General features: G+C 56.3%; 1 protein-coding gene across 5 annotated transcripts in view; it reads right to left on the bottom strand.

Annotated features, from left to right (window-relative positions):
- ankrd13b (ankyrin repeat domain 13B) overlaps positions 1-22,010 on the bottom strand; it is a 112,267-nt gene that overhangs the window by 15,468 nt on the left and 74,789 nt on the right. For 2 of the 5 annotated variants that reach the window (XM_078422614.1, XM_078422618.1), the window contains exons 6-12: positions 21,641-21,830; positions 19,111-19,177; positions 16,492-16,573; positions 11,558-11,650; positions 7,966-8,069; positions 2,671-2,801; positions 501-658 (exon numbers count right to left, since the gene is read on the bottom strand). In XM_078422614.1, coding sequence (XP_078278740.1) covers positions 501-658; positions 2,671-2,801; positions 7,966-8,069; positions 11,558-11,650; positions 16,492-16,573; positions 19,111-19,177; positions 21,641-21,830 — 825 coding nt within the window. The remainder of the gene's footprint in view (positions 1-500; positions 659-2,670; positions 2,802-7,965; positions 8,070-11,557; positions 11,651-16,491; positions 16,574-19,110; positions 19,178-21,640; positions 21,831-22,010) is intronic. The other 3 variants (XM_078422615.1, XM_078422616.1, XM_078422617.1) reach the window with 3 other exon arrangements.

Genomic DNA, 22,010 nt, shown 5'->3' with positions numbered 1-22,010 from the left:
TCTTGCAAACAGTGCAGTAGAGTATTGTGGAGGTGTAATATGTGCAGGTGTAATATGTGCAGGTGTAACAGTGTAGTATTGTGCAGGTGTAATATGTGCAGGTGTAATATGTGCAGGTGTAATATGTGCAGGTGTAATATGTGCAGGTGTAATATGTGCAGGTGTAATATGTGCAGGTGTAATATGTGCAGGTGTAATATGTGCAGGTGTAACAGTGTAGTATTCTGCGCAGGTGTAATATGTGCAGGTGTAATATGTGCAGGAGTAATATGTGCAGGTGTAATATGTGCAGGTGTAATATGTGCACGTGTAATATGTGCAGGTGTAATATGTGCAGATGTAATATGTGCAGGTGTGACTGTGCAGTAGAGTATTGTGCAGGTGGAGGTGTAAATGGGAACTAGCCCAACATGCCAGTTGGTCGGCAGGGTCGAGGTGGGCCGAAGGGCCTGTTTCTGTGCTGCACAATACCTGTGAAGGTGTGCGAATATTCACCTCACCTATTTTGACGGGGAATCCAGGCGGGAGGCGGAGGGTGATGAAGTCTCTAAGTTTGGCGAAGAGAGCGTTGCTGATCGCCATGAGGTCGATGATGGGGGTGACCTGGTCTGCCAGCGATAGAGGGTGGTCCTCACACAGCCACAGCTTTGCTTTAAACCTTGGCCAAACACACAGAGAGAGAGAGAGACGGAGACAAGGTTACAAGGTCACTGCCGTCCGCATGTGGGGCGGCGCGGTGGTGCAGCGGGTAGAGCTGCTGCCTCACAGCGCCAGAGACCCGGGTTCCATCCTGACCACGCACGCCGTCTGTACGGAGTTTGTACGTTCTCCCCGTGACCTGCGTGGGTTTTCTCCGGGTGCTCTGGTTTCCTCCCACACTCCAAAGACGTGCAGGTGTGAGGGTTAATTGGCTTGGTGTAATTGAAAGTTGCCCCTAATGTGTGTAGGATAGTGTTAGTGTGTGGGGATCGCTGGTCGGCACAGACTCGGTGGGCTGAAGGGCCTGTTTCCACACTGTATCGCTAAACTAAACCAAACTAAACTAATTAACAAAGTTCATTGCAAGTAATGAGATGTATTTTCTCATCAGTGGCAAAGCCTATTGGAAATACTAGGACTAAGGTAAACATGCTGGGATCAATATTTAATTGGATCTAGTTCACGAGTGTGGAACCAACTCCAGATGTTGCTGCATGATCTAAAATATCATCTTGTTGTGCACATGTCCACGGGCATCTGGCGACACGGTGTGTAAACAAACGGTCAGGAGGGAACCGCTCACCAGATGTCAAATCACAACCTCAAGCACCAAGACTCAATGTGGCGCAGCGGGTAGAGCTGCTGCCTCACAGCGCCAGAGACCCGGGTTCCCTCCTGACCACGGGTGCTGTCTGTACGGAGTTTGCACGTTCTCCCCGTGACCTGCATTGGTTTTCTCCGGGTGCTCCGGTTTCCTCCCGCACTCCAAAGACGTGCAGGTTTGTAGGTTAGTTGGCTTCAGTAAAATTGCAAATTGTCCCTAGTGTGTGTAGGATAGTGTTAGTGTGTGTGGAATTGTGCTAGTGTGTGTAGGATAGTGTTAGTGTGTGTAGGATAATGCTAGTGTGTGTAGGATAGTGCTAGTGTGTGTAGGATAGTGTTAGTGTGTGTAGGATAGTGTTAGTGTGTGTGGGATAGTGCGAGTGTGTGTGGAATTGTGCTAGTGTGTGTGGAATTGTGCTAGTGTGTGGGGGATAGTGTTAGTGTGTGTGGGATAGTGCTAGTGTGTGTGGGATAGTGTTAGTGTGTGGGATAGTGTTAGTGTGTGGGATAGTGTTAGTGTGTGTAGGATAGTGTTAGTGTGTAGGATAGTGTTAGTGTGTGGGATAGTGTTAGTGTGTGGGATAGTGTTAGTGTGTGTAGGATAGTGTTAGTGTGTGTAGGATAGTGTTAGTGTGTGTGGGATAGTACTAGTGTGTGGGGATCGGTGGCCTGAAGAGCCTGTTTCTGTGCTCTGTCTCCACATAGGCTGAACTTTAAAGGAGGTAGTTCAGCCATTTAAAGGACGTTTGGACAGGTGCATGAATGGGAAAGGTTTAGAAGGATATGAGCCAAACACAGGCAAATGGGACCTGACACGTGGTCTGTCTATTCGCTCCACAGATGCTGCCTGACCCGCTGAGTTCCCCTGCCACTTTGTATCAGCAGTTCCTTGTGTATCTAATACCAATAACCGCTGTTGAATAGGCCTTCTTAGTTTAGTTAATTTAGAGATACAGAGTAGAAAGAGGCCATTTGGCCCACCGAGTCCGCACGGACCACATATTAATACTATCCTACACTGAGGACAATTGTTTTTCCATTCATACAAAGCTGATTAACCTTCAAACCTGCACGTCTTTGGAGTGTGGGAGGAAACCGAAGATCTCGGAGAAAACCCACGCAGGTCACGGGGAGAACGTACAAACTCCGTACAGACGGCGCCCGTAGTCGGGATGGAACCCGGGTCTCCGGCGCTGCATTCGCCGTGAGGCAGCAACTCTACCGCTGTGCCACCGTGACCGCCCAAGGGGGGGTGAGGGGGAAGAGTTTTGTGTCTGCTATTATTGGGTAACCACGTGTTGGCTGGGTTAGGGCGAGCTGGCTTCACGTGTTGTGCATGTACATACGTGACCACCACTCTCGACTCACTTCTGCATTTTGGTGGTGAGCTCCATGGGCCGGCCGATGTCACGGGTTCCCAGGTCAAAGCTGGCGTTGAAGTACTCCTCGGGTGTGATGGAGGTTGGGTTGGTGTTGCTGAAGGTCTGGGTGATGTAGGCCTACATCACACAACAACAAACCCAATCACTGCCCTTCCCACACCAGCTCATCGTCACGTGTACCGAGGTAGCAACATAATACCACTAGCCCCCACACCTCTATCTGACTCTCTTTTACATTCATCCAGTGACTTGGCCTCCACTGCCCTCTGTGGCAGAGAATTCCACAAATTCACAACTCTCTGGGTGAAAATGATTCTTCTCACCTCCGTTTTAAATGGCCTCCCCTTTATTCTTAGACTGTGGCCCCTGGTTCTGGACTCCCCCAACATTGGGAACATTTTTCCTGCATCTATATACATATATATATATATATATATATATATATATATATATATACAGCCGGAAACAGGCCTTTTCGGCCCTCCAAGTCCGTGCCGCCCAGTGATCCCCGCACATTAACACTATCCTACACCCACTAGGGACAATTTTTACATTTACCCAGCCAATTAACCCACATACCTGTACGTCTTTGGAGTGTGGGAGGAAACCGAAGATCTCGGAGAAAACCCACGCAGGTCACGGGGAGAACGTACAAACTCCTTACAGTGCAGCACCCGTAGTCAGGATCGAACCTGAGTCTCCGGCGCTGCATTCGCTGTAAAGCAGCAACTCTACCGCTGCGCTACCGTGCCCAGTCCTTTTATAACTTTATATGTTTCTATATATTTCTATGTTTCTACGGAGGTACAGTGAGAAGCTTTTGTTACGAGCTATCCAGTCAGTGGAAAGACAATACATGATCACCATCGAGCCAGCCATTTACAGTGGACAGATACATGATAAGGGAATAACGATCAGTGCAAGGTAAAGCCAGCAACGTCCCATCAAGGATAGTTTTCTGTTGGGCTGCATAGTGATTGAACAATATCACGTGACACCATAACATTCACCAGGATGTTGTCAGGACTAGAGGGTGTGAGCTATAGGGAGAGGTTGAGTAGGCTGGGTCTCTATTCCTTGGAGCGCAGGAGGATGAGGGATAATCTTATAGAGGTGTAGATCGGGCAGATGCACAGAGTCTCTTGCCCAGAGTAGGGGAATTGAGGACCAGAGGACATAAGTTTAAGGTGAAGGGGGTAAAATGTTATAGGAATCTGGGGGGTAACCTTTTCAAGTAAAGGGTGGTGGGAGTATGGAACAAGCTGCCAGAGGAGGTAGTTGAAGCAAAGACTAAGGCAACCATTAAGAAACAGTTAGACAGGTACATGGATAGGACAGGTTTAGAGTGATATGGACCAAGCGCAGGCAGGTGGGACTAGTGTAGATGGGACATGTTGGTCGGTATGGGCAAGTTGGGCCGAAGGGCCTGTTTCCAAACTGTATTACTCTGTGGCTCTATGTAATTCTAAAGTATTACCAGGCTCACGTGTAAATTGACAGTTTGTGTGGATAAATAGAATTGTAATGAATTGATTAAAATGCTCGTGAAAATCTTTAAACCGTTTTGTTTACAGTTGATTAGTGCGGGTGTCAGGGGTTATGGGGGTAAGGCAGGAGAATGGGGTTAGGAGGGAGAGATAGACCAGCCGTGATTGAATGGTGGAGTAGACGTGATGGGCCGAATGGCCTGATTCTGCTCCTGTGGCTTATGGCCTTGTGATAGAGACATGAGGGGCCAGTGTGAAGGGGGGCAGCGTGGATGTTTTACAGGAGGGGGTGGCCATGCTGGTGTAGAGCACGGTGCTGGCTGGAGACGCACGGTGGGGGGCTAGAGACGCACGGTGGGGGGCTAGAGACGCACGCTGGGGGGCTAGAGACGCACGGTGGGGGGCTGGAGACGCACGGTGGGGGGCTGGGGGCGCACGGTGGGGGGCTAGAGACGCACGGTGGGGGGCTAGAGACGCACGCTGGGGGGCTAGAGACGCACGGTGGGGGGCTGGAGACGCACGCTGGGGGGCTGGAGACGCACGCTGGGGGGCTGGAGACGCACGCTGGGGGGCTAGAGACGCACGGTGGGGGGCTGGGGGCGCACGGTGGGGGCGCACGGTGGGGGCGCACGGTGGGGGGCTGGGGGCGCACGGTGGGGGTTGGGGGCGCACGGTGGGGGGCTAGAGACGCACGCTGGGGGGCTAGAGACGCACGCTGGGGGGCTAGAGACGCACGGTGGGGGGCTAGAGACGCACGGTGGGGGGCTGGGGGCGCACGGTGGGGGGCTAGAGACGCACGGTGGGGGGCTGGAGACGCACGCTGGGGGGCTAGAGACGCACGGTGGGGGGCTAGAGGCGCACGGTGGGGGGCTGGAGACGCACGCTGGGGGGCTAGAGACGCACGGTGGGGGGCTGGAGACGCACGCTGGGGGGCTAGAGACGCACGCTGGGGGGCTGGGGGCGCACGGTGGGGGGCTAGAGACGCACGGTGGGGGGCTAGAGACGCACGCTGGGGGGCTGGGGGCGCACGCTGGGGGGCTGGGGGCGCACGGTGGGGGGCTCGAGACGCACGGTGGGGGGCTGGAGACGCACGCTGGGGGGCTAGAGACGCACGGTGGGGGGCTAGAGGCGCACGGTGGGGGGCTGGAGACGCACGCTGGGGGGCTAGAGACGCACGGTGGGGGGCTGGAGACGCACGCTGGGGGGCTAGAGACGCACGCTGGGGGGCTGGGGGCGCACGGTGGGGGGCTAGAGACGCACGGTGGGGGGCTAGAGACGCACGCTGGGGGGCTGGGGGCGCACGCTGGGGGGCTGGGGGCGCACGGTGGGGGGCTCGAGACGCACGGTGGGGGGCTGGAGACGCACGCTGGGGGGCTAGAGACGCACGGTGGGGGGCTGGGGGCGCACGGTGGGGGGCTGGAGACACACGGTGGGGGGCTGGGGGCGCACGGTGGGGGGCTGGAGACGCACGGTGGGGGGCTGGGGCGCACGGTGGGGGGCTGGAGACGCACGGTGGGGGGCTAGAGACGCACGGTGGGGGCGCACGGTGGGGGGCTAGAGACGCACGCTGGGGGCTAGAGACGCACGGTGGGGGGCTGGGGGCGCACGGTGGGGGGCTGGGGGCGCACGGTGGGGGCGCACGGTGGGGGGCTAGAGACGCACGGTGGGGGCGCACGCTGGGGGGCTAGAGACGCACGGTGGGGGGCTGGGGGCGCACGGTGGGGGCGCACGGTGGGGGCGCACGGTGGGGGGCTGGGGGCGCACGGTGGGGGTTGGGGGCGCACGGTGGGGGGGCTAGAGACGCACGCTGGGGGGCTAGAGACGCACGCTGGGGGGCTAGAGACGCACGGTGGGGGGCTAGAGACGCACGGTGGGGGGCTGGGGGCGCACGGTGGGGGGCTAGAGACGCACGGTGGGGGGCTGGAGACGCACGCTGGGGGGCTAGAGACGCACGGTGGGGGGCTAGAGGCGCACGGTGGGGGGCTGGAGACGCACGCTGGGGGGCTAGAGACGCACGGTGGGGGGCTGGAGACGCACGCTGGGGGGCTAGAGACGCACGCTGGGGGGCTGGGGGCGCACGGTGGGGGGCTAGAGACGCACGGTGGGGGGCTAGAGACGCACGCTGGGGGGCTGGGGGCGCACGCTGGGGGGCTGGGGGCGCACGGTGGGGGGCTCGAGACGCACGGTGGGGGGCTGGAGACGCACGCTGGGGGGCTAGAGACGCACGGTGGGGGGCTGGGGGCGCACGGTGGGGGGCTGGAGACACACGGTGGGGGGCTGGGGGCGCACGGTGGGGGGCTGGAGACGCACGGTGGGGGGCTGGGGCGCACGGTGGGGGGCTGGAGACGCACGGTGGGGGGCTGGAGACGCACGGTGGGGGGCTGGAGACGCACGCTGGGGGGCTGGAGACGCACGGTGGGGGGCTGGAGACGCACGCTGGGGGGCTAGAGACGCACGCTGGGGGGCTGGAGACGCACGCTGGGGGGCTGGGGGCGCACGGTGGGGGGCTGGGGGCGCACGGTGGGGGGCTGGAGACGCACGGTGGGGGGCTGGAGACGCACGGTGGGGGGCTGGAGACGCACGCTGGGGGGCTGGAGAGGCACGCTATGGGGGCTGGGGGCGCACGGTGGGGGGCTGGGGGCGCACGGTGGGGGGCTGGGGGCGCACGGTGGGGGGCTGGAGACGCACGCTGGGGGGCTAGAGACGCACGGTGGGGGGCTGGAGACGTGGTGGGGGGCTGGAGACACACGGTGGGGGGCTAGAGACGCACGGTGGGGGGCTGGGGACGCACGGTGGGGGGCTGGAGACGCACGGTGGGGGGCTGGAGACGCACGCTGGGGGGCTGGAGACGCACGCTGGGGGGCTGGGGGCGCACGGTGGGGGGCTGGGGGCGCACGGTGGGGGGCTGGGGGCGCACGGTGGGGGGCTGGAGACGCACGCTGGGGGGCTAGAGACGCACGGTGGGGGGCTGGAGACGTGGTGGGGGGCTGGAGACACACGGTGGGGGGCTAGAGACGCACGGTGGGGGGCTGGGGACGCACGGTGGGGGGCTGGAGACGCACGGTGGGGGGCTGGAGACGCACGGTGGGGGGCTGGGGGTGCACGGTGGGGGGCTGGGGACGCACGGTGGGGGGCTGGGGGCGCACGGTGGGGGGCTGGGGGCGCACGGTGGGGGGCTGGGGGCGCACGCTGGGGGGCTGGAGACGCACGCTGGGGGGCTAGAGACGCACGGTGGGGGGCTGGGGGCGCACGGTGGGGGGCTGGGGGCGCACGGTGGGGGGCTGGGGACGCACGCTGGGGGGCTGGAGACACACGGTGGGGGGCTGGGGGCGCACGGTGGGGGGCTGGAGACGCACGGTGGGGGGCTGGGGGTGCACGGTGGGGGGCTGGGGGCACACGGTGGGGGGCTAGAGACGCACGGTGGGGGGCTGGAGACGTGGTGGGGGGCTGGGGGCGCACGGTGGGGGGCTGGGGACGCACGGTGGGGGGATGGAGACGCATGGTGGGGGGCTGGAGACGCACGGTGGGGGGCTGGAGACGCACGGTGGGGGGCTGGGGGCGCACGGTGGGGGGCTGGGGGCGCACGGTGGGGGGCTGGAGACGCACGGTGGGGGGCTGGAGACGTGGTGGGGGGCTGGGAGCGCACGGTGGGGGGCTGGGAGCGCACGGTGGGGGGCTGGGGACGCACGGTGAGGGGCTGGAGACGCACATTGGGGGGCTGGGGACGCACGGTGGGGGGCTGGGAGCGCACGCTGGGGGGCTGCGGACGCACGCTGGGGGGCTGCGATACCCACCCCGTTATGCGTGCCCACGTGTTGCTCTGCGATACCCACCCCGTTGTGCGTGCCCACGTGTTGCTCTGCGATGCCCAGGAATGACTGCAGTGGCGTCTTGCTTCCTGTAAAACACAAAGAGCGTTCTTCAGTCGATGCTGCTTCTACTCACTATCCCGCGGTCTAGGCTTAAGCTCAGGGGTGACCGAGCTTTTGTGGTTGTAGCTCCTAGACTGTGGAACAGCATCCCTCTCCCCATCAGAACTGCCCCCTTCATTGACTCCTTTAAGTCCAGGCTCAAAACCTATTTCTACTCTCTAGTGTTTGAGGCCCTCTGAGGGGGCGCTGTGAACTGTTTATGTATGTGCTGTTATGTTTGTGTGCCATTGTATGTTCGTTTCTTAGAACCTGAACTGATGTACATCACTTTGGTCAACGTGGGTTGTGTTTAAATGTGCTGTACAAATAAAATTGACTTGACTTGGCTACCACTCGTCTCTGCATCCATGTTCACAAGTTCTAGGAGCAGAATTAGGCCATTCGGCCCATCAAGTCTACTCCGCCATTCGGCCCATCAAGTCTACTCCGCCATTCAATCATGGCTGATCTATCTCTCCCTCCTAACCCCATTCTCCTGCCTCTCTCTCCCTCTCTCTCTCTCTCTCCCTCTCTCTCTCTCCCTCTCTCTCTCTCTCTCCCTCTCTCTCTCACCTTGTCCACTTCAATAACACGTACCTGCACTCAAAGAGCAATAACAATCTAGCTCAGGTAGAACCACTTCTTCTTATCGGCTCCTTTCAGACCCAATTCTTCTGAAGATATTTTCTACTTAACAAAAACAAGTATGAAACTGGATAGCACGCAACAAGAAAGCTTTCCACTGTACCTAGGGACAGGTGACAATAAACTCAACTGAACTAAAGTCTAAAGTAATGTCTCAGTCTAATTAATCCAGTGTTCAACGTGACTTGTTGCTGATTCTCAGCTGTCAACGTTGCTGTCATTTCTGCACGGTTGCTGATCATTCAGAAGCTGTGGCTTTCCTGTTATACGTCTCTCTGCTGTCGGTCGGTTCATGGTTGGCAGATTGTTTTAGCTTGAATGAGTTTAATGGAGAAGTTAGCATCTGCCAGATGCCAGTCTCACCCCGGTCACTCCCTCTTCTCCCCTCTCCCATCAGGCAAGAGGTACAGAAGTGTGAAAACGCACAGCTCCAGATTCAGGGACAGTTTCTTCCCGGCTGTTATCAGGCAACTGAACCATCCTACCACAACCAGAGAGCAGTGCTGAACTACTATCTACCTCATTGGTGACCCTCGGACTATCCTTGATCAGACTTTGCTGGCTTTACCTTGCACTGAACGTGATTCCCTTATCCTGGATCTGTACACTGTGACAATAAACTAAACTAACACAGCTGGTTGGATCTGACAGCAGAGGGAACCACATTATTCTGGGACCAAAGACACTGTGACAACTGTTGTGTTGTGTGTCCAGGTACAGGCCTTGCAATGCACAGCAGCTGCAGTGGAGACAGGCAGGGCGTGCGGGGACTTGTCAGTAATTACCTCTACAACAATCAGGCGCAGCGGGTAGAGCTGCTGCCTCACAGCGCCAGAGACCCGGGTTCCACCCTGACCACGGGTGCTGTCTGTATGGGGTTTGTACGTTCTCCCCGTGACCTGCGTGGGTTTTCTCCAGGTGCTCCGGTTTCCTCCCACACTCCAAAGACGTGCAGGTTTGTAGGTTAATGGACTTGGTATAATTGTAAATTGTCCCTAGTGTGTGTAGGATAGTGTTAATGTGCAGGGATCGCTGGTCGGCACGGACTCGGTGGGCCGAAGGGCCTTTTTTTGTGTTGTATCTCTAAACTAAACCAAACAAGTAATGTCATGCGTTATGTTTTGGATTCGAATAGAAAATAATAGACGTAAAGTGCTGCAACATCTCTGGGGAACATGGACAGGGAACGTTTCACAGAGTGCTGGAGTAACTCAGCGGGTCAGGCAGCATCTCTGGGGAACATGGACAGGGAACGTTTCACAGAGTGCTGGAGTAACTCAGCGGGTCAGGCAGCATCTCTGGAGAACATGGACAGGGGACGTTTCACAGAGTGCTGGAGTAACTCAGCGGGTCAGGCAGCATCTCTGGAGAACATGGATAGGTGACGTTTCGGGATGGGACCATTCTTCAGACTTGAAACAAATAGGGTCCCGACCTAAAACATCACCTACTCTTTCCCTCTCAACCCCATTCACCTGCCTTCTCCTCCAAACCCCTGGCATGTCCACCTATTCTGTTGTGCAGAACAGGCCCTTCAGTCCGAGCCTGCACCGACCAGCGATCCCCGAACATTAACTCTAACCTGCACACACTAGGGACAATTTACATTTAAACCAATCCAATTAACCAACAAACCTGCACGTCTTTGGAGTGTGGGAGGAAACCGGAGCACCCGGTAAAAACCCACGCAGGTCACGGGGAGAACGTACAAACTCCGTACAGACAGCACCCGTAGTCAGGATTGAACCCGGGTCACTGGCACCGTGAGGCAGCAGCTCTACCCGCTGCGCCACCGTGCTGGGAATACGCCAATAAAACAATAGACAATAGGTGCAGGAGGAGGCCATTCGGCCCTTCAAGCCAGCACCGACATTCAATGTGATCATGGCTGATCATTCTCAACCAGTACCCCGTTCCTGCCTTCTCCCCATACCCCCTGACTCCGCTATCCTTAAGAGCTCTATCTAGTTCTCTCTTGAATACATTCAGAGAATTGGCCTCCACTGCCTTCTGAGGCAGAGAATTCCACAGATTCACAACTTTCTGACTGAAAAGGTTTTTCCTCATCTCAGTTCTAAATGGCCGACCCCTTATTCTTAAACTGTGGCCCCTGGTTCTGGACTCCCCCAACATTGGGAACATGTTTCCTGCCTCTTGACTCTTGAAAGAAAGACAGACAACTGTACCGTGGAAACTCCAAAACGACTTAGTCTGGTGAACCAGCAACTAGTGTTCAGACTGCAGGCCTGACCGACTGCATGTACCCTGGGCACAGGGACACCAATACACAACACACAGATCAATCATCTGTGATACATTATTGCAGGGACTAACAAAGATGTGGTATCATTGATGGCCGGGGCAGGCAGATGGTGCTTTAAATGAAGCTTCCACCTTCCAAACTTGCAGCAATTTCTTTGCAATATTATGATCCCCTAATGGGACTGGAGTTTCCACCGTTACAAACTTACTCAGCGGTCTAGGCTTGCCAACTGTCCCGTATTAGCCGGGACATCCCGTAGTTTGTCCCGTACGGGACCGCCCTTGTCCCGTATTAGTAGGGTTGCCAACTTCCTCACTCCCAAATACGGGACAAGGTGACGTCACCGCCCCGCGCCCCACGTGACCTCACCCAGCCAGCGGCCACGTGCTCCCACTCCACCAATGGCGGCCGCCCGGGCCGGGAGCACGTGGGGCGCTGGCTGGGCGAGGGTCACGTGGGGCGCGGGGCGGTGACGCCACCCCTTGTCCCCTATTTGGGAGTGAGGAAGTTGGCAACCATGGCAGTCGCTGTAAAGTTGAGAAGTGAAATAAATATAAAATCAATTACTTTGGGTCTTCTGGCCGGTGGGAGGCAGCGCTGGATGTTGGGCCAACAAGCTGGTCACAGACTGAGCGCCGCTGTGGCAACGAACACACGCACCTTGGAACAACACGACACAAACACAGTCTGGGCTTGAGGAATGAAACTGTGGACTCACCCCACACTGCCCCCCCAGAGCAAACCCCAAACACACGCACGCACACACGCACGCAAGCAAGCACGCACGCACGCACGCACGCAACACCCAGGGTGGGGGAAGCGGGAAGTAGAGGGGTTAGCCAGGGTAGAGGATGCAGGAATGAAACAGTGGAGTATCGCCAGCCACTGCCCCCCGGAGAGCAATCCCTAAACACATGCATGCAGACCACCCAGGATGGGGGATGCGGGAATTAGAGGGGTTAAGCCAGGGAAGAGGATGCAGGAATTAGTTTAGCCAGGGTAGAGGATGCAGGAATTAGAGGGGTTAGCCAGGGTGGGGGAAACGGGAATGAAACGGTGGAGTCACCAGCCACTGGCCCCCAGAGAGCAAACCCTAGACACGCGCACGCAGTTGGCACCCAGGGTGGGGGGCAGACACAAACACACAGACACAGAGACACAGACACAGACACAGACACACAGACACACAGACACAGACACACAGACACACAGACACAGACACAGACACAGACACACAGACACAGACACAGACACACAGAGACACAGACACACAGACACACAGACACAGACACAGACACAGACACAGACACACAGACACACAGACACAGACACAGACACACAGAGACACAGACACACAGACACACAGACACAGACACAGACACAGACACACAGACACACAGACACAGACACACAGAGACACAGACACACAGACACACAGACACACAGACACACAGACACACAGAGACACAGACACACAGACACACAGACACACAGACACACAGACACACAGACACACAGACACACAGACACAGACACACAGACACACAGACACACAGACACACAGACACAGACACACAGACACAGACACAGACACAGACACACAGACACACAGACACACAGACACAGACACACAGACACACAGACACACAGACACACAGACACACAGACACAGACACAGACACACAGACACACAGACACACAGACACAGACACACAGACACACAGACACACAGACACAGACACACAGACACACAGACACACAGACACACAGACACAGACACAGACACAGACACACAGACACACAGACACACAGACACAGACACACAGACACACAGACACAGACACACAGACACACAGACACACAGACACAGACACACAGACACACAGACACAGACACAGACACACAGACACAGACACAGACACAGACACAGACACAGACACAGAGTGCCGGAGTAACTCAGCGGGTCAGGCAGCATCTCTGGAGAGAAGGAATGGGTGAATTTTCGGGTCGAGACCCTCCTTCAGACCCGTCTCGACCCGAAACGTCACGATTGCTTCTGTCCAGAGATGTTGTCTGTCCTGCTGAGTTACTCCAGTTTGTCGTGTCTATTTTGGGTTCAAACAAGCATCTACAGTTCCTTCCTACAGCCAAGGTAGGCTATCAGGAACTAGAGGACATAGGTTTAAGGTGAGGGGGGAGAGAGTTAATAGGAACCAGAGGGGCAGCTTTTTCACACAGAGGGTGGCGGGTGTATGGAACGAGCTGCCAGAGGAGGTCGTTGAAGCAGGTACAATAATAACATTTGTAAGACATTTGAACAAGTACCTGGATAGGACAGGTTTAGAGGGATCTGGGCCAAACGCAGGCAGGTGGGATGAACATAGATGGGGCATGTTGGTCGGCATGCATGAGTTGGGCCGAAGGGCCTGTCTCCATGCTGTGTGACTCTAAGACATGTGAATTAGTCATGGTGCTCACTTTGAGAAAGCCCAGAGTGGGAGAGTCTAGGATCAGAGGGCACAGCCTCAGAATTAAAGCACGTTCCTTTAGGAAGGAGATGAGGAGGAATGTCTTTGGTCAGAGGGCGGTGAATCTGTGGGATTCATTGCCACAGACGGCTGTGGAGGCCAAGTCAATGGATATATTTAAGGCAGAGATAGATAGATTCTTGATTAGTGCGGGTGTCAGCGGTTATGGGGAGAAGGCAGGAGAATGGGGTTAGGAGGGAGAGATAGATCAGCCATTTTTAAATGGTGGAGGAGACTTGATGGGCTGAATGGCCTAATTCTACTCCTATCCCTTATGACCTTATGACTTTATGACACACCTGCCTCAATCCTGGCAAAGATATCTTCCTCAACAACTATCTGCTTCCAGGTCAGAGATCAGTGGCTTCATTATCACCTCCTCCACAGCCAACAATGGACCATTGTGGGCTCCACCTTTTCTAGGCCATCAGTGCTGGCTCTGATCTGTTCTGAACCTTTTCACACCTCTAGTTTCCCTGCCCCCCCCGACTCTCAGTCTGAAGAAGGGTCTCGACCCAAAACGTCGCCATTTCCTTTTCTCCAAAGATGCTGCCTATCCCGCTGAGTTACTCCAGCACTTTGTGTGTCTTCTCTGTAAACCAGCATCTGCAGTTCCTTCCTACACAAGTGAGATCCCAAACCATGACTTTTTCTGCTTCCACCCCATGATTTACGAGGATGTTGCCAGGACTAGAGGGTGTGAGCTATAGGGAGAGGTTGAGCAGGCTGGGTCTCTATTCCATGGAGCGCAGGAGGATGAGGGATGATCTTATAGATGTGTACAAAATCATGAGAGGAATAGATCGGGTAGACGCACAGAGTCTCTTGCCCAGAGTAGGGGAATCGAGGACCAGAGGACACAGGTTTAAAGTGAAGGGGAAAAGATTTAATAGGAATTTGAGGGGTAACTTTTTCATACAGGGTGGTGGGTGTATGGAACAAGTTGCCAGAGGAGGTAGTTGAGGCTGGGACTATCCCAACGTTTAAGAAACAGTTAGACAGGTACATGGATAGGGCAAGTTTGGAGGGATATGGGCCAAATGCAGGCAGGTGGGACTAGTGTAGGTGGGACATGTTGGCCGGTGTGGGCAGATTGGGCTGAAGGGCCTGTTTCCACACTGTATCACTCTATGACTCAGTGACTCTATCAAGGGCCTGTTTCCACACTGTATCACTCTAGGGCTCTATATGCTTCATGGTTCATTGATTTCCTCAGTGTGGTGTGCTTCAGAACACAACAGACTATATTTCTAACTCTGACTTAGAACGGAGATGAGGAAAAACTTTTTCAGTCAGAGAGTTGTAAATCTGTGGAATTCGCTGCCTCAGAAGGCAGTGGAGGCCAATTCTCTGGATGCATTCAAGAGAGAGCTAGATAGAGCTCTTAAGGATAGTGGAGTCAGGGGGTATGGGGAGAAGGCAGGAACGGGGTACTGATTGAGAATAATCAGCCATGATCACATTGAATGGCGGTGCTGGCTCGAAGGGCCGAATGGCCTCCTCCTGCACCTATTGTCTATTGACTGATCATTGATTGCACAAGATCTTGCCCAACTAACCAGTGACAGGGAATAGTTGTCCACCCCTTCATCACTTTTCTAGACCGCACATTTTATTTATTTTCTTTGTCTGAGTGGTCATTTGCAATATCTGAACCAAACACAGCGTGCTGGAGTAACTCAGCGGGTCAGGCAGCATCTGTGGAGAACATGGATAGGTGACGTTTCACAGAGTGCTGGAGTAACTCAGCGGGTCAGGCAGCATCTCTGGAGAACATGGATAGGTGACGATTCAGGATGGGATTTCTTCAGACTGAGAAAGAAAGGGTCCTGACCCATAACATCTTCTACCCATTTTCTCCACAGATGCTGCCTGACCTGCGGAGTTCCTCCAGCACTTGGTGCTTTGCTCCAGATTCCAGCATCTGCAGTTCCTTGAGTCTCCTACCATCCATGTGGCATGGTGGCACAGCGGGTAGAGCTGCTGCCTCACAGCGCCAGAGACCCAGGTTTGATCCCGACTACGGGTGCTGTCTGTACGGAGTTTGTACGTTCTCCCCGTGACCTGCGTGGGTTTTCTCCGGGTGCCCCGGTTTCCTCCCACACTCCAAAGACGTGTGGGTTTGTAGGCTAATTGACTTGGTATAAATGCAAAATTGTCCCTAGTGTGTGTAGGATAGTGTTAGTGCGCGGGGATCGCTGGTCAGTGCGGACTCGATGGGCCGAAGGGCCTGTATCTGTAAACTAAGCTAAAGTTGCTTGGGATGGTGAGTTTGATGTCTGAGGATCTTGATGTTGGAGCAGGATTTGACACGGTGTTGACAGTGTTATCTAGCTGCTGCTTGGGTAAGTCAGTGCACTGGACGTAAGTGGGCAATGGGACTGTGCAGCTGGGCTGGGGAGCACCATCTGGATGACCTTATCATTGGAGTGAGAGGTGAAGGGGGAACAGCAAAGCCTTGCTCACCCCCCCCCCCGCCCCCCTGCCCCCCCGCCCTCCTGCCCCCCCGCCCTCCTGCCCCCCCCGCCCCCTGCCCCCCCCACCCTCCTGCCCCCCCCACCCCCCCATCAACAGTGCCCAAATGCAAAAGTTGATGGATTAACCAATTGTAAAAAAAAACAGTTATCTTCCTACCACTGACTTCATTAGTTCATAAGTGATAGGAGTAGAATTAGGCCATTCGACCCATCGAGTCTACTTTCCCTCCTAACCCCATTCTCCTACCTTCTCCCCATGACCCCTGACACCCGCACTGATCAAGGGTCTGCCAATCTGTGCCCATTGACTTGGCCTCCACCTCCGTCTGCAGCAACTATCATGGAATGCCTCTGCTCCTGATGGGGCTCGGTCTCCACCGAGTCCAACACCTTGTCCTGCCTTTGTTGCTCTCTCTCCCAGTGGTGACATTACTCACACCGGCTCCCTGCTTCACCTGCGCCACATGGACTCAGCGTCAGCGTATTGGGCTCATACCTTTGCTCTTCCCCTTGTTCTGGTCTGACAGGTGTTCTGTCCTTGTCCTGCTCACCAGCTCTACGTTGGAAGCCCCGTAAACCTGGGTAAGGCACAGGAGAGAAGGTGGGTGTGGGAAACACAGACAGGAGCTGGGCAATATAGATGCATACAGTCTATTGCTAGACACACACAGTCTATTGCTAGACACACACAGTCTATTGCTAGACACACACAGTCTCTTGCCAGACACACACAGTCTATTGCTAGACACACACAGTCTATTGCTAGACGCACAGAGTCTCTTGCTAGACACACACAGTCCATTGCTAGACACACACAGTCCATTGCTAGACACACACAGTCTATTGCTAGACACACAACAGTCTATTGCTAGACACACACAGTCTATTGCTAGACGCACAGAGTCTCTTGCTAGATACACACAGTCTCTTGCCAGACACACACAGTCTCTTGCCAGACACACACAGTCTCTTGCCAGACGCACACAGTCTCTTGCTAGACGCACAGAGTCTCTTGCCCAGAGTGTGGGGGAATCGAGGACCAGAGGACACAGGTTCAAGGTGAAGGGGAAACAATTTAATAGGAATCTGAGGGGTAACTTTTTCACACAAAGAGTGGTGGGTGTATGGAACAAACTGCCAGAGGAGGTAGTTGAAGCTGGGACTATCCCAATGTTTAAGAAACAGTTAGACAGGTACATGGATAGGACAGGTTTGGAGGGATATGGACCAAGCGCAGGCAGGTGGGACTAGTGTAGCTGGGACATGTTGGTCGGTGTGGGAAAGTTGGGCTGAAGGGCCTCTATGACTCTCTGACAAGGGTGGCACATGCAACCTTACTCAGTACTCTCTCAGTACTCAGTACTCTCTCAGTCCTCTCTCAGTACTCTCTCAGTACTCAGTACTCTCTCAGTACTCAGTACTCTCTCAGTACTCTCTCAGTACCCTCTCAGTACTCAGTACTCTCTCAGTACTCTCTCAGTACTCTCTCAGTACTCTCTCAGTACCCTCTCAGTACTCTCTCAGTACTCAGTACTCTCTCAGTACTCTCTCAGTACCCTCTCAGTACTCAGTACTCTCTCAGTACTCTCTCAGTACTCAGTACTCTCTCAGTACTCTCTCAGTACTCAGTACTCTCTCAGTACTCTCTCAGTACTCTCTCAGTACTCTCTCAGTACTCTCTCAGTACTCAGTACTGTCTCAGTACTCAGTACTCTCTCAGTCCTCTCTCAGTACTCTCTCAGTACTCAGTACTCTCTCAGTACTCTCTCAGTACTCAGTACTCTCTCAGTACTCTCTCAGTACTCTCTCAGTACTCAGTACTCTCTCAGTACTCAGTACTCTCTCAGTCCTCTCTCAGTACTCTCTCAGTACTCAGTACTCTCTCAGTACTCTCTCAGTACTCTCTCAGTACTCTCTCAGTACTCAGTACTCTCTCAGACTGAGGGGCAGATCACTGGGGGACTGATGGGCAGGGTCACGGGGGGTGGGGGGCAGGGTCACTGGCGGTGGGGGGCAGGGTCACTGGGGGTGGGGGCAAGGTCATGGGGTTGGTGGGGGGCAAGGTCACTGGGGGTGAGGGGCAGGGTCACGGGGGTGGGGGCAGGGTCACTGGGGGGTGAGGGGCAGGGTCACGGGGGGGTGGGGGCAAGGTCACTGGGGGGTGAGGGGCAGGGTCATGGGGGGGTGAGGGGCAGGGTCACTGGGGGTGGGGGCAGGGTCACTGGGGGGTGAGGGGCAGGGTCACGGGGGGGTGGGGGGCAGGGTCACGGGAGGGTGGGGGGCAGGGTCCCGGGGGGGGCAGGGTCACGGGGGGGGCAGGGTCACTGGGGGGCAGGGTCACGGGGGGGTGAGGGGCAGGGTCACGGGGGGGTGAGGGGCAGGGTCACTGGGGGTGGGGGGCAGGGTCACGGGGGGGGCATGGTCACGGGGGGGTGATGGGCAGGGTCACGGGGGGGTGGGGGGCTGGGTCACGGGGGGGGCAGGGTCACGGGGGGGGCAGGGTCACTGGGGGGGCAGGGTCACGGGGGGGTGAGGGGCAGGGTCACTGGGGGTGGGGGGCAGGGTCACTGGGGGTGGGGGGCAGGGTCACGGGGGGGGCAGGGTCACGGGGGGGTTATGGGCAGGGTCACGTGGGGGTGGGGGCAGGGTCATGAGGGGGGGCAGGGTCACAGGGGGGTGATGGGCAGGGTCACGGGGGGGTGGGGGGCAGGGTCACGGGGGGCAGGGTCACGGGGGGTGAGGGGCAGGGTCACGGGGGGTGAGGGGCAGGGTCACGGGGGGGTGAGGGGCAGGGTCACGGGGGGGTGGGGGGCAGGGTTACGGGGGGGTGGGGGGCAGGGTCACGGGGGGGCAGGGTCACGGGGGGGGCAGGGTCACGGGGGGTGAGGGGCAGGGTCACGGGGGGTGAGGGGCAGGGTCACGGGGGGGTGAGGGGCAGGGTCACGGGGGGGTGGGGGGCAGGGTCACGGGGGGGTGGGGGGCAGGGTCACGGGGGGGCAGGGTCACGGGGGGGCAGGGTCACGGGGGGTGAGGGGCAGGGTCACGGGGGGGGTGAGGGGCAGGGTCACGGGGGAGGGTGAGGGGCAGGGTCACGGGGGGGTGGGGGTGCCTTTACCTTGGACTCGTACCCGTTTATTGTCTCAGTCTTCTCGCTTCTCCATCCCAGGATTCCGGATTTATTTCTGTGAAGGAGAGAGCAGAGCAGCAAGCAGTGTTGGCGTGTGGACCGGCATGATACAATCACCCAACGCCCACACAAGGGATCAATGTTCCAGCGCGACAGGACACGACCCTGCAGGGATGGTACAGCAGCCAGTTACCCACTTCATGCTGGAGCAGCGGGTCAATGCAAACCCCCCTCGGACAAGGGCTTCAGGAAGAAACGCTTATTGTTGACCAGTTGTTGATGTTGGTTTACACTTAACATTTGTTTTCATGCCCTCTCTGCACAAGAAACACACAAGCAATTTCTTAACTATAATTAACAGACACAGAGTGCTGGAGTAACTCAGCAGATCACTGAGTCATAGAGTCACAGTGTGGAAACAGGCCCTTCAGCCCAACTTGGGGGGGGGGAACTTTTCTCTTCCTCACGGCGCGGGGTGCGGCTCGGCTGCGGGGCCTAACATCGCCCGCTGCGGCTCGGCCGCTGGACTTTACATCCCGGTGCGGCTCGGCCGCTGGACTTTACATCCCGGTGCGGCTTGGCCGCTGGACTTTGCATCCCGGTGCGGCTTGGCCACTGGACTTAACAGTGCCCGGTGCAGCTCGGCTGCGGGGCTTAACATCGCCCGGTGCAGCTCGGCTGCGGGGCTTAACATCGCCCGGTGCAGCTCGACTGCGGGGCTTTTCATCGCTGGTGCGGCTCGACTGCGGACTTGACATCGCCCGGTGCGGCTCGACCACGGGACTTAGCTGCGCAAGGCTTGGTCGCGGGCCTTTCATCACCCGGTTCGGCCGCGGGACGTTTCAGCGCCCGGTGCGGGGACTGTGCGGGTCGGTCGGGGACGAGCTGTCTGTCCGTGGGCGTGGGGAAGAGAGTGGAAGTTTTGTTGCCTCCATCACAGTGAGGGGGTGTTTGGAGTCACTGTGATGGACGTTTGTGTTGGGGTCATGTGTCTTGTGTTCTTTTTTTTTTCTATGACTGCTATGTAGTTTCGTTCGGTACTTCGGTACCGAACGACAAATAAAGCTCTGTTATACCTGTTATACCTGTTACTTGTCCACACTGACCAACATGTCCCAGCTACACTAGTCCCACCTGCCTGCACTTGGTCCATATCCCTCCAAACCTGTCCTATCCATGTACCCGCCTAACTGTTTCTTAAATGTTTGGATAGTCCCAGCCTCAACTACCTCCTCCGGCAGCTCATTCCAAACACCCACCACCCTTTTTATGGAAAACATTACCCCTCAGATTCCTATTAAATCTTTTCCCCTTCACCTTGAACCAATGTCCTCTGGTCCTCAATTCCCCTACTCTGGCAAGAGACTCTGTGCATCTACCCGATCTATTCCTCTCATGATTTTGTTCGTCAGGCAGCATCTGTGGAGAAAATGGATAGGTGACGTTTCTGGTCGGGACCCTCCTTCAGACAAAAGTCCCCAACCTGAAACGTCACCTATCCATTTTCTCCACAGATGCTGCCTGACCCGCTGAGTTACTCCAGCACTCTGTGAAACGTCACCTATCCATGTTCCCCACAGATGCTGCCTGACCCGCTGAGTTACTCCAGCACTCTGTGTCCATTTATACGTGGGTTAGAGGGAGAGGCTGGGCAAACTTGGATTGATATTTCTGGAGAGTCAGAGGTTGAAGGGGGAGACCTGTTAGAAGTTTATAAAATGATCAGGGGCGTAGATTGGGTAGACAGTCAGAACCTTTATCCCAAATACTCAGGGCAGAGCTTGAAGGCAAATGGGCAAAGTTTAAAGGGGATGTGCAGGGCAAGTGTTTTTTAGGGTGGGGTGGGGGCCTGGAACATGCTACCAGTGGGGGGGGGGGGGGGTGGTGGAGGAGGCAGATGCCATAGGGGTGTTTAAGAGGCTTTTACACGGCACATGGATACACAGGGAATGGAGGGCTATGGATCACGGGCGTTGTGGGCCAAAGGGCCTGTTCCTGTGCTCCACCATGCTCTCTGTTCTATATTTATTGTTTACAGAGTACTGTGTTTCCATATCGTGTTGTGCTGTTGTAAGTAAGAATGTCTTTGTTCCATCTGGGACACAGGACAACACAACACTCTTGGATACAGTGGATGAAATAGGCCCGGGTAGAGTGGATGTGGAGAGGATGTTTCCACTAGTGGGAGAGTCTAGGACCAGAGGGCACAGCCTCAGAATTAAAGGACGTTCCTTTATGAAGGAGATGAGGAGGAATTTCTTTAGTCAGAGGGTGGTGAATCTGTGGAATTCTTTGCCAGCGAAGGCTGTGGAGGCCACAAGTCAGTGGGTATTTTTAAGGCAGAGATAGATAGATTCTTGATTAGTACGGGTGTCAGGGGTTATGGGGAGAAGGCAGGAGAATGGGGTTAGGAGGGAGAGATAGATCAGCCATGATTGAATGGTGGAGTAGACTTGATGGGCCGAATGGCCTAACTGCTGCTGTCACTGATGCCTCTTGCTGGTGAAGGCAACGTTACCTCTCGAAGGCGATGTTCTTGGTGTCGAGCTGGGTGGTGACGATGGGCATGGTCAGGCGGTTGGCCACTTGCTCCTCGGTGGGTTGCAGGGCTCCCAGCAGCACGTCGTGGTCAAAGTTGGCCAGGGACAGCGTCTCTGAGTACACCATCTGCCGGTCGTGGTCGATCTCCATCACCACCGCGCAGTTATCTACAGAGAGCAGAGCGGAGCAGAGCAGTGCAGAGCATGGAGCCACCCTCTTCAATCAACGGCTGGAAACACACACCTCCCAACAGTGGCATAGAGTCTGACAGCACAGAAACATGTCCCTGCCCACCCTGAATGCCCACACCGGCCCACCCTGCCCACCCTGCCCACACCGACCCACAC

This window comes from Rhinoraja longicauda, chromosome 26, assembly GCF_053455715.1.
Source record: "Rhinoraja longicauda isolate Sanriku21f chromosome 26, sRhiLon1.1, whole genome shotgun sequence".
Classification (NCBI taxonomy): domain Eukaryota; kingdom Metazoa; phylum Chordata; class Chondrichthyes; order Rajiformes; family Arhynchobatidae; genus Rhinoraja; species Rhinoraja longicauda.
The sequence above is the reverse complement of the archived record's forward strand: the minus strand, read 5'-3'. Positions and strand labels throughout refer to the sequence as shown.